The sequence below is a fragment of the Macrotis lagotis genome, chromosome 2 (genome assembly GCF_037893015.1).
Source record: "Macrotis lagotis isolate mMagLag1 chromosome 2, bilby.v1.9.chrom.fasta, whole genome shotgun sequence".
Classification (NCBI taxonomy): Eukaryota; Metazoa; Chordata; class Mammalia; order Peramelemorphia; family Peramelidae; genus Macrotis; species Macrotis lagotis.
The window spans coordinates 96,485,995-96,500,993 of record NC_133659.1 but is presented as its reverse complement, the minus strand read 5'-3'; the positions used below and the strand labels follow the sequence as shown (position 1 = coordinate 96,500,993).

The following is a 14,999-nucleotide window of genomic DNA, read 5'->3' as shown; positions in this document are numbered from 1 at the left end:
ACTTAATAATTACCTAGCTATGTGGCCTTGGGCAAGTCACTTAATCCCATTGCCTTGCAAAAACTAAAACAACAACAATAACAAAAATAAACTTTTACTTACTGACAATGGAAATCATATTAAAGAAGTTGAATGACCACCTGCTCTGCCATAGCACGCTAAGGTCACAGACCTATGCCTCCATTAGCAAATGAGTTCCTTAAGCTCCTTCAAATCAGAGACTTTTACTTTCTTCTATTTTCATTCTCAGTACTTACTACAGTACTTTACAGATAGTAATAATGTTTCAATCATTCATGCATTCATTCATGGGGGATCACTCAACATATTAAGGGTCTTCCTTAAACACTTGTCACATCATTAAAAAAAACACTAATGGAGCCCTGTGGACTGTTTATTGATTATTCCTAACTCAATATATAACCAACCCCTGTTCTTTTTCAATAACATTTCTTTGATGCCATATTTTACATGACTGTCAGTTGAAATCATTTATAATGTTACAGTTGGCTCATTTCTACAGTGACTCTCTCCTCATTGTCCTTAATTTCTAGCAAGGCATTTATTTGGTGATGAATTCTGAAGTCATAATCAATCCATGGTCAAATCAAAATTCAAAATGGCCTTCAGTGCTATGTGGCCTCTCAGGTGCATCTGAAGTGACAGTGCCAGAATAGGAAAAAAAGAGAACAGTGGTTGCCAATGAAATAATACCTAGGTTCAAGGAGCTGATATTCTATTGGTAGTAGTGGAGTAGATTTTCCACAGGACAATAACAACAACAAATGCTTTTCTTGAAATTTCAAGTGACTGCAAACCTCTTGGTTTTAAAGAATTCCTATTAAAAAGAGTATTAAGATGAAGTAAGCTCAACAATACTACATCCTAATTACTATCATGACTTTCCTAGGTACTCTCTATTTTATATACTGTCCTTGACAACAACTTAATGACTACAATTGAATGATGAGAGCAATATAGCCTATAATACAATATGGCCCTAATATACACTTGTACTACTTACTTGCTTATGATGTAAACTATACTCAATTACATTGTCTTAAAACTCAGTGACTTATTATATAATAACTTTTGTTTTTAACCACAGTTAAATGTAAGGAATAATTCAATCATGTCATATGAAAAGCAAAAAAATTGTTTCACTCTTACCTATGTTTAACCTATAATTTATAGGGAAAAAGAAAAGAGACTTTGGTACCATGTTAATTATATAATTATATAATGAGACTTCAAAAGTCAATGAAAAGTTATTATGTAGACAAAATCACAAAATATTTTCATTTGTAGTGCTGATTAAATATTTATCTTTATATTCTGAATTCCTATTTTACTTCCTGATACTTTAGTAAATGCTTAATAAATGCTAATATATAAAAACTTTCTAACAATAACAGATATTCTAAAGTGGAATGAGATGATTCAGGAGGCAATGCTTTGTCCCTCTTTGGAAATCTTTCGATGAAGACTACATGACCACCAGCTGGGTATGACATAGAGGGATTTTCTATTTATGTAAGGGGTTTTGCTACATAGCCTCTGAGGCTCCTTTCATATCTTGAGTTCTGTGATAACATGTTTAGAGATAGAATCTAGACTGTTTTTATTACTCCACCAGGAATTTATTCCACCAGGAATCTTGGCAAAACTAAATCTATTAAGAATATTTCCTCAGGAAATATATGTGTGAAACAGTACATCTCAACAGATGTAGGTGAATACCTAAGAAGTAACTTGCTGAAATACGTAATCATAATTTGTAAAACTTTTATATTCTCAAAAGAAGATATGAATTTTTTTTTAATAATGATGCAAAGTTTCTATTTAAAGTAAAGCCTTGGTATTTAGCATTTGTCAATTAGTCCCAAGATAAAGGAATTGACAGTTTACACAATTTGGCACACTACTCAAAAATATAAAGATATATCTTTATTTGAATTGGCTTTAACAATCTTGAGGGGGAAAAGTCTATGTTAACAGTTTTCAAATGAACTTATTTTCTATTTTTCCAAAAGGTATCAACAAAATCTGATATTTAGAGGTTGTCAAGATACTTGACTTTACTGAAAGAGATCTATATTTAACAGATGTTAGTTATGATGCTTTAGATTAGATAGAATGTGAATAAACTCTTCAAAGGTGTTGTGTGATTAAGATGAAGAAATGTGCAATTTATATTTTTTCCAGAGCTAATAGTTTTGAAATGAGGGGTTTTTTTACTGCATATCTTTTTAAAAGAGAAAACACAAAAATCTGTCTTTATGGCAAATGGATTAAATATTAAATACAATATGGTAGTGAGAAAGTTATTTCTCTAGGACAAGTTATATAATAATTTTCTTTGAATTCAAAAATTCAAAATGTCATCCTACTGAAATGGCATAAGATTATCTATGTGGATTCCTTTGTTCCCCAACCTCTGCATTTTATGATTAAAGTTGTGACTTATCAAAAAAGGATTTATTTTTAGTGATGGTAAATTTATGTAATTAACCATCCCTCATATTATATAAACACTGCGAGGCTCCCTCTTGTCTTTCTGTGAACATCTTTACTTAGCCCCGTGTTAAAGTTTGGAATTTTTCCAATTTCTCAATAAAAATAAATATAAAAGAGACATAGTAAAGAAATAAGATCATTCTGTAACTACATACTGCTTAACACTTTTCAAAACACTATTACCTCATTTGGTCCTTACCATATTGGGGGGGGGGGGCATGGAGGATAGAAAGAGGTGTGTGTGTGTGTGTGTGTATGTATGTATTAGACAGTAAAGGCAATATAGTATAGTAGAAAGCATATTTGATTTGAAATCAGAGAACATGGGCTCAGATATCAGATATGCTACTCCCTACCTGTAAGCATCTGGAATATCACTAAGCCTCCCGAGCCTTAACTTCCTTACTTGTAAAATGAGATTGTGAACTAGATGAGTTCTTGTCAGTTGTAAATCAATGAGCTTGATTCTTAGTTCAATGTGCTTTCCATTATCCTAACATGCTTATTTATTTCTTTCCTGATTATAAATTCTAATATCATAATATCAAATAATTTTAATAAGTTTTAAAGGTTTTTCAATACAAAAAGATAGATTATTAAATTTACAAAATAGTAAATTTATAAATGTATTCATTATGTCAAAAGAAATAGCTATGAAATTACTTAGGTTCTAATACTTGAATTTTTACCTAATTTCTCTACTAATAACTAGTTCTTAAAATCCATAAATGAAAAATATTTTTAGTACTTAAGAACATTTTCAAGATTTCAGTAAGGTACCCAATGTATAATCATTTATTCTGCCCAATAATTTTTAAACAGTACTTTTCCTATTCTTAACATTTCAAATCTATATTCAATTCTTTTTTGAATATAAAAATGGGAATATATTTCTGAGATACTAAAATTTTATAATTTATAATTTGTAAAAAACATACTTTGTTAATGATCCACAATATATTTTTCACCTTCATGTAATCTCCCATTATAAATAAATATTTACGGACTGCTATGGTCCTCACCCAGGAAGGCAGTTGATTCATTAGTTTTCATTACACTATTATAAAATGAATACTCTAATAGGAAAACCAGTCTTGCTCTTAACGGATATCATCTACCAAAATGATTGAGGTCCAGGAAAAAATATTAAACTATTCTGAAAGAGATAGTAAATCTCTAACAATTAATTTTTAGCATGCTCATGAAACTGATGATTTAATTTTTTAAAATGATTTTATCTGTCACCTGCAAGGAAACTTCATCAAGTATGTATGCATATGATCTTTTATACGTGACAAAATACTTGTCTGAAATTACTGAACAATTCCTACCTAAAGAATGTGCAGCTGTGGTTTTAGAGCTAAAAAATCGGCCCAGTCCAAGATCTCCAAGTTTTACTACTCCTGTCGCTGTAATGAATACATTAGCTGGTTTTATATCTGTAAAATAAATAAAGAAAAAATTGTCAGGAAAGAGCCACAGTATTTTCAAAGGGATAATTTTGAAAACTTTTTGGGTAAGGGAAGGAGAGGAGAAGGGAAGCTAGGGGAAAGAATGCAATATTCTTACTAAATATACCTTACTAGAAAATAGGTTTCTGAATTTTAAAAACATTTTCTTGCTATATTCAGCCACTCTTTCACCTAATCTAACATCTTTAATGCTCAGTACTCACATGGACTGATAAAACACAAAATAAACATGTATTAGAGCAATACTATAAATGATATAATCTACTACTAACTTTTATTCAAATTACTGTTGTTTTCTATACTAAAAAATTAAATTTACAGAATACTGCCATTTGTCTAATATTATTAATTAGTACTACTTAAAATAATATTTTTATTTTTACTACACATGTTAATTATAAAATTAAACCTAGGCTACTTCAGAATCTGCAACACAAATACACAAACAAAATGAAAAATTTCTTTCCAAAGTCAATAATTTAACCACTTAATGATGGGGGAAAATCTTTAGTTTCTCTGGTCAATCATACTACATTATCAGTATTCTAAGAATTAATGCAAATACATAAATATTTAGGTTGCTGTAATAAATATTGTTCATTTAATAAAATATTTCTTTCTTCAAATATAATTTTTTATGAGTTCCCTTCCTGATTTAACCAATTATTTAACAAAATAAAATACTTTAAAGAATGAAAATGTCAGCAAAGGTGCTTTTCATTTTTATGTAGAACAAAATTATTTTTGTCAAGAATGATTGGATTCTAATAAATTACAAAATCTAGAAAATAATTATCCACAAAAAATTCTTTTTCATTTGAGTTTACATAATTTATCCTAATCAGTCAAGCATCCAATTTAAACATTATTATTAAATATATTCTTCAAATAGACAAGACTTTTAGATACCTCTATGCATAACTCGCCGGGAATGCATATGTTCCAATGCACTGCAGAGTTGAACAAAGTACTTCCAAACTGTCCTTTCTGGAATCAACCTTTTTTGTTTCTTAAAATGCTATAAACAAACAGAATAGAAAAGAATAATGACAATTTCTTAAAATTCAATTTTGGAACCTAATTTGACACAATGGAAAAAATGGCCAGCAAATAAGAGATAGTATTTTATCATCTACATAATGAAACAGTTCTTTAGAACATTTTACTTGTTGACATATTTACAAGAATGCTACTAGCTATGTCAAGGCTATTTCCTCTCTATTAAATTACTATACTAATCCAGATAATGCAGAAATATACTGTTAGTTATTGAAAAATCAAATGCTATCTTGTAGATATCATTGACATCTTAATATATTTACAGATCTGCCTCATTTTTACAAAAGCGAAATTTGAAATTAGAAATGATCATTTGCATTAAGAAACAATTATTACAATACAAGATTCCTCTAATAATGAATTATAATCTGTGCTTCTAAAATTACTCTATTTACAAAAATTCAGTTTATGTTAAACCATGGCTATTTAACACAAATGTTAAATACAATATATTATCTTCAACTTGAGTTTTATTAAATCACATCTCATGCCTTATATCTTCAGAGGCAAAACTTTACTCCAAAGACAGGTCAAACAATTCTTAATTGTCAGTATGTCATAAACATTTTTTAAATCAGCCAAGTTTCTGTAGATTTTACAAAACTGAGTCTCTCTAGGTTATTTTTCAAACATTTTACAAGAAAATAATTATGAAATTAATGTGAGATTAATAACTTATTTAAACTGATTATATAGAAAAATTATTTTATACATAAAAGCACTGATATCCACTAAAATGTTTTCATTATAGATTGTTAGTGCCTACTTTTATCACTTTCTTTCATTCTGTCATTCTTTCATCAAAAGGACTATAATATATAAAGTTAAATTCAGAAATATGAATGAAATCCCTAGATATTCCATATGTTATAAACTCTATTATGCTACATAGTTGCTTAGTTTCTATTTCCAACTGAGGCCCCCAAATATCAGAGATTTTCAGAACAAGCAAGTTTGCAGTTTTTTTGCAGTGTTACCAGATGAGGGCAGGATGAAATTAAAATTATTTATTAGAATATGTACTGGTTATCCACATTTCACACAGGAAAATATAGCATTATTTTGTTTGACTGAGAATTCGGATAAACCAAAGAAAAATATGTAAAGAAAGACAAATGACCCAGATTAATTTTATTAGATTTCCCCATTTTAAAACCCTTATTAGTTATTTTAATAAAATTCACTTGTAACAAATACTCAAATGACATACTAATGTTAAGGTGGCATATTATTATTATTAGTTGATGAAGACCATAATATGATGAAAAAAATTCCAGTTAAAAAGCAATATAAATGATTTCTAGGTGATATAAATTATTAAAATATTAGAAAATTACATGTCAAGCTTCCTATTCACACTGCTTTCAATTCCTGATTATCTTAACATCAGTTTTTATTCAAATGAGGTAATACTGCAAAATCAGTTCTTTACATATTATATTCATTCAGACTTGGAATGAATCCAAATAAATCCTATGTATGGGTTCTCCCCATAGCAGAATTAGCATATCAGAGGAATGTTTGATGTCAACAGGAAGATGGAGACCAGGTTTCTTTTCATTTAAAAATAAATACACAATATCATGTACGTATAGGGACATGAAAGCATACTTATGTGCTTTAATATAGATTTTCAAATTATCATAATTATAATAACTTTGCAATTTATAAAAACTGTCAATGTTGTAAATAACTTGAACTACAAATGAGAATGAAAAGCTGTCCACAAAATGTCTGAAGCAGGCATCTTTTCTGCATCTACTTTTTACAAATCTTAAAAAGAATAATGCATAATATTTTTGCATTTTTCTTTAGTGTTTTCATTTCTTCCCAATATAACATGTACAAACAAGGAGTTGAAATAATTCCAACAACTTCCTACAACTTTGACATTCTGAAATCAGAAAATCATAAGAAATGTTTCAATAAAAGTAATGTTTTTATATTAATGTTAGGAATGGAGAGAAAGGGAGAGGAAATATTCTGAAATAACTGGAAACTTGAAATCTGTATACAAGAACAGTTCAGCATTCATCAAATTGTCACAGATTATTAAATTATTAAAACTTCAAATTAAGATAAAAAAGAGCTAAAAGTCATCTAGTAAATAAATATTACATTCTGAATAGTGATATATAATGACTGTTTACCTATTTAGGAAATTCATAATGATGTACTAAATGAAAGGCTAATTTGGTTAATTATTTATCTTTTCTTTTTGGGGATCACTCCTTTTGAAAAATACATAAAGAAAACAAAACAAAATAACCACTGACACTGAGTTAGCATAACCAATGCCAAGGAAGAATAATTTGGAAAGGATTTTTGGTACAAATCATTAATCAGCTTTTAAGCAAAATAATATAAAAACTTTATTACTCAAAAATTTAAGGAGAAAATGGGCTTCACTTTCATAATTACTTTCACAGGTAAGATATCTTAAAATGTAATTTCATAATGACATTATTTAAAGTAGCTACTTACACAAAGCATAAAATGGAATATTAAAGTCTTGGCCCACTGTATCTGTCCTTTCAGGACTTTTACTTATGAGAATACCTAACACAATAAGAAAACCTAACTGTTTCTGATGGTGGCACTGTTGGCTACCTCTTAGGAAGAGGGCAAAGAATATAATAATAATAATACAAAAGAAAAATTAATCTATATTCATTATTTGTAAAATGTATATCAAGCCTGATAAAAAAAAAACAAAATTTATATATCAATGGAAGTGTAGGGGGGAAAAAAAACTTTCTAGATCTACCTATTTGATAGTATTGGTACAAAAGACAATTTCTCTAGTAAAATGACAAAAATTAGAATGAAAGAATCCTATTTTGATATATTCATAAATATATACATTGAGAGAAGTAATCTGTTAGATGACAGAAACTACAAAAATTATAAGGTAATAGAGAAGATAATTGAGTCATTATACTGTAAAACTCTTATCTAGTGATACAGAATTAAGTCAGATATATTTGATTTAGTTGTTATAAGTAATGGCCAAATACTCAAATTTACATGTCAAAATAATATTTAATATTTGTTTGAGATTCCATGAAAACTACAAATAGCATTTTTACACCTGAATACTATTTCATTCTTGTTTTTATATATCTTAGGCTTGTCACAGTGGCTGGCAACTAGGTGTTACGTAAATAAATACTGGTTGGTTGGCATATTTTTTAAAAGACATGTTTTGGGAATCAAAAAAAAGTGGGGCATGTGAATGCAAGGATGTCTTTTACCAGCATATTTTCTACATTTGCTGCCAAGACTATTGTATGCAAAAAAAGTAGCAAAACTAGATTACATCATTATAGTTAATTTGAAATACCTTAACTTATGATGGCAGATTTCATTCTGTAAGTATTCTCAAAATTTAAATGACCAGAGTCCCTTTTATGTAATAAAAATATCACCTAAGTAAATTGTCTTAATTGAGGGAAAAATGCACTTTTCTTCTAAATTGTTAAATAAGGTTACATATTAAAAGTAAAATACTCTCTCTATTATCTGCCTGAATAACCGATTCTAAACTCTAAATATTATTATCAATCTGGTATATCAATCTATGAATCACACTTTTCTAAGTTACATTGAAATTCTAGAATTCACTTCATAGAATGGAATTTTTTAAGAATTGAAATCTTTATTACTCTGGAAAATAATCCTCAGAGAATGAACAGAAAATAACTTTCTAACTTTTAATTTTAATAAATACTTATGATACTACTATTGATTAACCTTGGCAGGAAAGTAATGTTTCTACTGCTCTAAGAATAAATCAGTCTTTAGCACAGTATTTTACACAGTTTATATCCAGCAGACTAAAGGGTAAAAATAACTGAAAAATTAGAAAGTCAATACTATTTAAGTCTTAACACTGGCATCTTTTTTGAATTTTATTCATTGTAAATCTTAAAGTGAATATTATATATTTTTGTATTAAGTTTTAAAATTCATTTCCAATGTATTATGCTAGAAGGATATACTAACATCTGTAATATCAAGAAGAGGTTGAAAAGATTTTCTAATATATGAAGGATTGTAATGCACTAAATAATCACTAATAGTTGTCTATTTCCATTGAGGACATTATACAAAAAAAGGCTCATAAAAAATAAGGAATCAGTTCCAGATAGAACACTGACACATACACATACATATACATATACACATACATACACATATATGTCATATACATACATATGTATATGGGAATTTAAAAATATCTTCCAACTCTAAAAATGGATATAGGAAGAATTTATTTCACTTCCTCCCGTGGAAACATTATTATGAATGCAACAATAATTGGACATACTAATGCTGACTCATAGAAACTACCACATGATACTTGAGTTCCCTACAAGGTAATTACAATCACTTGTTTAACAAGTTAAACATTGGCTGATAAAAATCCTATGCTCTTTTCAGACAAACTGAAAGAGGCTTTCATATAAAGATACACCTTTGCAAGGGAAAAATCACATGCACAAAAAAATCTGAAATCTTCAATACTGAATTCCAGTTGAAAAGCATTTCCTATGAAGTTAATACAGCTAGTGAACTCAATACAAACCATTATTGTTTTAAGACCATATTATGGGCAAACCCATACTAGTACTAGAAATTGCAAATATATAGAAAAAAGGCACTGACAAATGATTACCATTTAAGGATTTCCAGTGATGAGGAATTCATAGTCACTCTTGCCAATTTTGCAGAGCTCTCAATTTTAAGAAGCAAATTTTCCTCATGGTGGAAATGTACCTAGGCAACTGCCACCACAGTTCCTAGTACAGCTAGACTCCTAGAGACAAGCAAAACCAATCTAATCTCTATTCTACATAACAATTGCCCATGAAATACTGGAATGTAGCTATCTCTCATTCCCTAAACTTTTCTTCCTGAGGCTATATGTCCCAATTTTCTGAAAGTGAAACTCATTCAGTACTGTTTCCAAAAGTTTTTCAAGCATCTGACAGTTTTCCTCAAGATAATTCTTTACAGTTTCCCAATGCATAAACTTTGGCCTACAGAAATTTATTATTTCAGTTTGAGAGATAAAAATACAAATATATCATAATTATAGTATAAAAGGAAAAATATTAGGGAATTATTTGTCTGGCATTTCCTGTAATATTAAGGAAATATCTGTCCTTGTCTGGAATTTTCAATGGGCCTCTGGATTTACTTCCTCTCCATTTTTCAGCCAAATCTTATTCTGAAATGCAAATTCACTAAGATAATAGGAGTAACCTCAGTCTGTTGCCCCCATCCTTCCTTCACTGATCTAATACATTTCCTGTTCCCCCTGATTTTTCCCTTCACAGGAGATGAACTGGCCTCCCTTGTTCTTCCAAGATGCTGTTGATCTTAGTGCAGCTACTATCACATGGCAGTGCACTTCCCCTTTTCTCCCCTTTTAACTGTCTTTGATGTTCTCACTGGCCCAGCTTGTGGTTACTGCTTAGCTTCACTATGTCTACCAAGAACTCACTTTCTTTAACCCTGCTGCCTCCTTAAAGATTGTGTGTTAACTTTTTGCAGTAACCTATGAATTAAAATTTATAACTTACATTCCTGAGTCAGAGTCTTATAATTTTTTCACTGATGACTGAATCCCCATTGATCCTTGCAAGACCCCTCCCCCTAGCAATTCATCAGTCATATGACTAGTGGGACTTCACTCAGGTACCCTGCATCATTTAGTAGGTATTAAGTACATAGGAAAAGGTCATACAGCAATTATAGAAGTAAAGGGAGAAGGGAAGGAGACTGTTAACTGAAGGATTTCTTAGACTAGCATTTCCTTATCAAACATAACAAAAAACTTGAACAATATGCCCCCCTTATTAATGAAGTAAAAATACCCTCAAAACACCAAACACAATTTCCTCCATTATCACAGAGATTATCACAAAGTGAAATTACATGAATTCATCAAAATAAAGTATTATGCCACTCTATAATCAACTAATTAGAAAGATATAAATAGTGGTTATAAATGTATATTTTACTCTATAACTAGAAAAGTTTAAAAAGTGAATGCCAGGGGTGGCTAGGTGGCGTAGTAGATAAAGCACCAGCCTTGGAGTCAGGAGTACCTGGGTTCAAATCTAGTCTCAGACACTTAGTAATTACCTAGCTGTGTAGCCTTAGGCAAGCCATTTAACCCCATTTGCCTTGCAAAAACCTAAAAAAAAAAAAAACAAAAAAAAGTGAATGCCATAAATGGATACCTTGCATTTCATATCTAGCCTTAATCACTGAATGGATCCTGTCTCACAAAATGAGACCTGTGAAAGACCTTAGATTAAAAAGTCCAAGGTCTCCCACTGCACCCAGGGTCATCTCCAGTCATGCTGGTCTAAATCTGGCTGCTGGACCCAGATGACTCCAGAAGAGCCAATTCACACGAATATCATGGCATCACCTTCCCAATGCCACAGTCTTCTTTGAGAACAAAGGACAAACAATAACCTCATATGTAATTCTATTTAGGCTAAGAACAGAATGCCTTAATTAGTAACCTGGATTTAAAGCAAATCCTGATAAACAATAGTGTCCTTGTTAATAATTTCTGTTGAATATTTCATTGAAAATGACTATTTAGGAAGGCTATATTACTCTCCTTAATATAAAAGGCAGACATTTTCAGATATCTCTTCCTTCTTCATCTGTCTACACTCACTTTACTCAGTTTTACTCTTTTGTGTGTTCCCTCCTTCCACTAGATGAGAAGCCTCCCTGAAGTCAGGGGCACCCTTTTTCCTTAACTGCATCACCATGGTCATTCAGCAAGGTATGTGGCATTCTACAAATGCTTAAAATTTTTTTTATTGACTATTGACTAATTCCACAGTAACTTTTCTTTTAAAAGATTAATACATATGGATCTTTGCTTGTTAATGTGTTTTATTAGAATGCACTTTTCAAACAGAATGACACGCCAAAAGAATGAAAGCATATTGAGAAATTTGATTCTATTTCATATCTCTAAAACTTTGACTTTGCATTATGAATGATTTTTAAGAAATGCAATAATATAAAATAGCTTTCAAATTTTTGTCCAAAAGCACTTTCACATAATTTCTGAAATAATTTCACATCAAAATACTTATTTCATAATGTATCTGAAATCCTTTTCTCCCTTCTCCTAATCTTTAATGCACAAGAGTCATGACATAATTTTAAGGGTAATAGAATATGACCCTTCTGAACTTAATAATATCTTTAATTTATAGAGAGCCCTAAAAGTTTAGAAAAGTATATTTAACTATATTACCACATTTAAGGAATAACAAGTTGTGGCATACTGCAAAATATTTCTATAAACAAAGGTTATCACTTAAAAAATCTTTGTTTCTTTTAAATTCTGAATTTATGACTAAAATGAAATATGTGATATAAAGTTCCCAAATTTTTCCCAACACTTATTTGAGTCTTTACAAAACGTGGTCCCTAGCTAGTCACTAATGGGAGAAATAAAGAATAAATTACTATGAATGAACAACTATGAATTACTAAATTATATTTGTCAGCAGCCTCTAAACCAATTAATTATTTACTTATAAGATCTTTGAGGCAATGTTATGCACTACTTTAAATTAGGTACACAGAACAGAAGCTACGATTCCTTTCCTAAGCTCAGTTAAGCCAAAAATTTGCTGGCGCGTGGGGAGGGGGACAGGGGATACACATATTATATTATTTAGATACATAATTATTTATAATACTCCCATTAAAATAATGAAACTGGACATTTCAAAATCTATCAATTTAATGCTTTTCCTTTTAAATGTTAAATATCTACTATGATTCTCCTCTATTACATATTTCTTTTGTTTCTTCTCTATTCTATCAATAATATATAGGATACTGACTATCAAGAAGTCTTGCAAGATATTCAGCTAATTAAATGAAATCAGAAGAAAGACAACAAATAGATGAAAGTTGGAAAAGATCTTGAAGATTTTTATAGAAACTTTTTGTCATCAAGTACATTGAAGCTACCACACCATAGATTTAGATACTCTTCTTTAAAAAAATGGAAAGAACATTGGTCATGGTGATACAACCTGTGATTCCTGCTACTGAGAAAGGCTGAAACTGGTGGGTTCAATTCCAAGCTACAATAGAAGACTAAGTTCTGAACTGCAGTATTTGGAACAAATATGGTGAGTCCCCTGAAAGTGGTCCACCAAACTAGATAAGGGAGGGCACATAGGCACAGCTCATAAAAATGAAGGAGGTTACAGCTCTATTCCAATTAATACTGGAATCAGGTTTTTGAGAGGCTACTGTACTTTCAGTGTGAGAAAATGGGGAGATAAATTTCAAAAGGAAAAAAAAACTGAAGAAAATAAATATGACAAAGAAGCTATAAGAGGTTGTGTAGGAGAAGAGACTATCTTGAAGGAAATATAGATGATACAGATAGCAAAAGTTTGGGGGAAATTCCTCACATCTTATTACTATACAATATCACTAACTGTGGATCTATGTGCCTACTTTTAGAAATATATGAAATTTTAATGAGAAAAATATACACATATAAAAACATTTCAGAGATCTTAATCCAGGATCCAATACTCATCTGAAGTAAGAGTTGAGACATGGATCATTTGAGCTTTACTGTATGGACTACATATGAGATTGAAATGCTTATTTTAATAAAAATAACTGTCCAAGGCAAGAACAAAAATAACTATGAAAAAAATCTTTGTAGAAAACAAAGAATACAGAAAAGTAATACAAATATACCAGAACAAGAAGCATTCCAACAGATAAGTGATCAAAAGCTATAACAATTATCAAAAGAACTAAAAAAAATCATCACATGAATGCTCCAAATCATTAATGTAGAGAGAAATAAACAAAACTCAAGCTTCACTTAATACCCCTTAAGGGATGTGCCAAAGATATAAAAAGATAGAAACATTCAATGGAGGAACAGCTATGTGAAGACAGATTACACTACTATACTGTTGGTACACTGTAAATTGGTTCAACTATTCTGAGAAACATTTTCAATGAAAGAAGTCACTAAACTGATCATACTGTATGACCTAGAGATCTCACCAAGAGATGCATATCTTAATAAAGCTGAAAAATTAAAGTTCACACACAGACACACAGATAAACAGACACACACACACACACAGCACTTTTTGTGGCAGTCAAAGTCAAGAAACTGTATAGAAACCCATTAATGGAGGAATGGCTAAACAAAGTGTGGTATATTAGGAGTAGAAAAAAATGAGGAATTCAGAGAGACACTTGGGAAGACTTGAATAAAAAAATGAAGACCAAAGTAATTTAAAACAATGCATACAATAACTATGACAGTGAAGACAAATATTAAAAGGCAATCAAACCCTAATTATGACCAACCAGTTCTAGAAATTTGGCAAATGTTCCTTCCTCTCCCTCTCCTCAATGAAAAGGTGGGAATTTGTGGAAGAATGTGGTATAAGCTGTCGATCATTATGCATTTTGTTGTTGCTTAAATTTTATAAGATAGTGTTCCACTGCAAGGGAATCTAGAGGAAAGGACTAGCATAAAATCAAAAGAAGAAAAGAAAAGGTAAGAAAACAAAAGAAAGGAAAGAAAACAATATCTTTTCTTAAATTTCTAAAATTTTCTAAAATCTTTGGATAAGGTAAATTCCAAACTGTAGTGAAATTGAGAGGATTTGGCTAAATAAATAACTTTACATTCACACTATATGTCTATAGTATGTCTCCCACTTGGTAACCAAATACAGCATAAGAAACTATTTAATTGAATTTATAACAGTATCCTCTTTTTTATATATTTTTAATTAAAAATATTATTTGAGTTTTACAATTTTGTCCCAATCTTGCTTCCCTCCCCCCACCCCCACCCCACAGATAGCACTCTGTCAGTCTTTACTTTGTTTCCATGTTGTACCTTGA

General features: G+C 30.3%; 1 protein-coding gene across 3 annotated transcripts in view; it reads right to left on the bottom strand.

Moving 5' to 3' along the window:
- The window catches only part of NEK7 (NIMA related kinase 7), a 190,550-nt gene that overhangs the window by 46,826 nt on the left and 128,725 nt on the right, over positions 1-14,999 (bottom strand). For all 3 annotated transcript variants that reach the window (XM_074222291.1, XM_074222293.1, XM_074222292.1), the window contains 2 exons: positions 4,899-5,007; positions 3,849-3,956 (listed from right to left, as the gene is read on the bottom strand). In XM_074222291.1, coding sequence (XP_074078392.1) covers positions 3,849-3,956; positions 4,899-5,007 — 217 coding nt within the window. The remainder of the gene's footprint in view (positions 1-3,848; positions 3,957-4,898; positions 5,008-14,999) is intronic.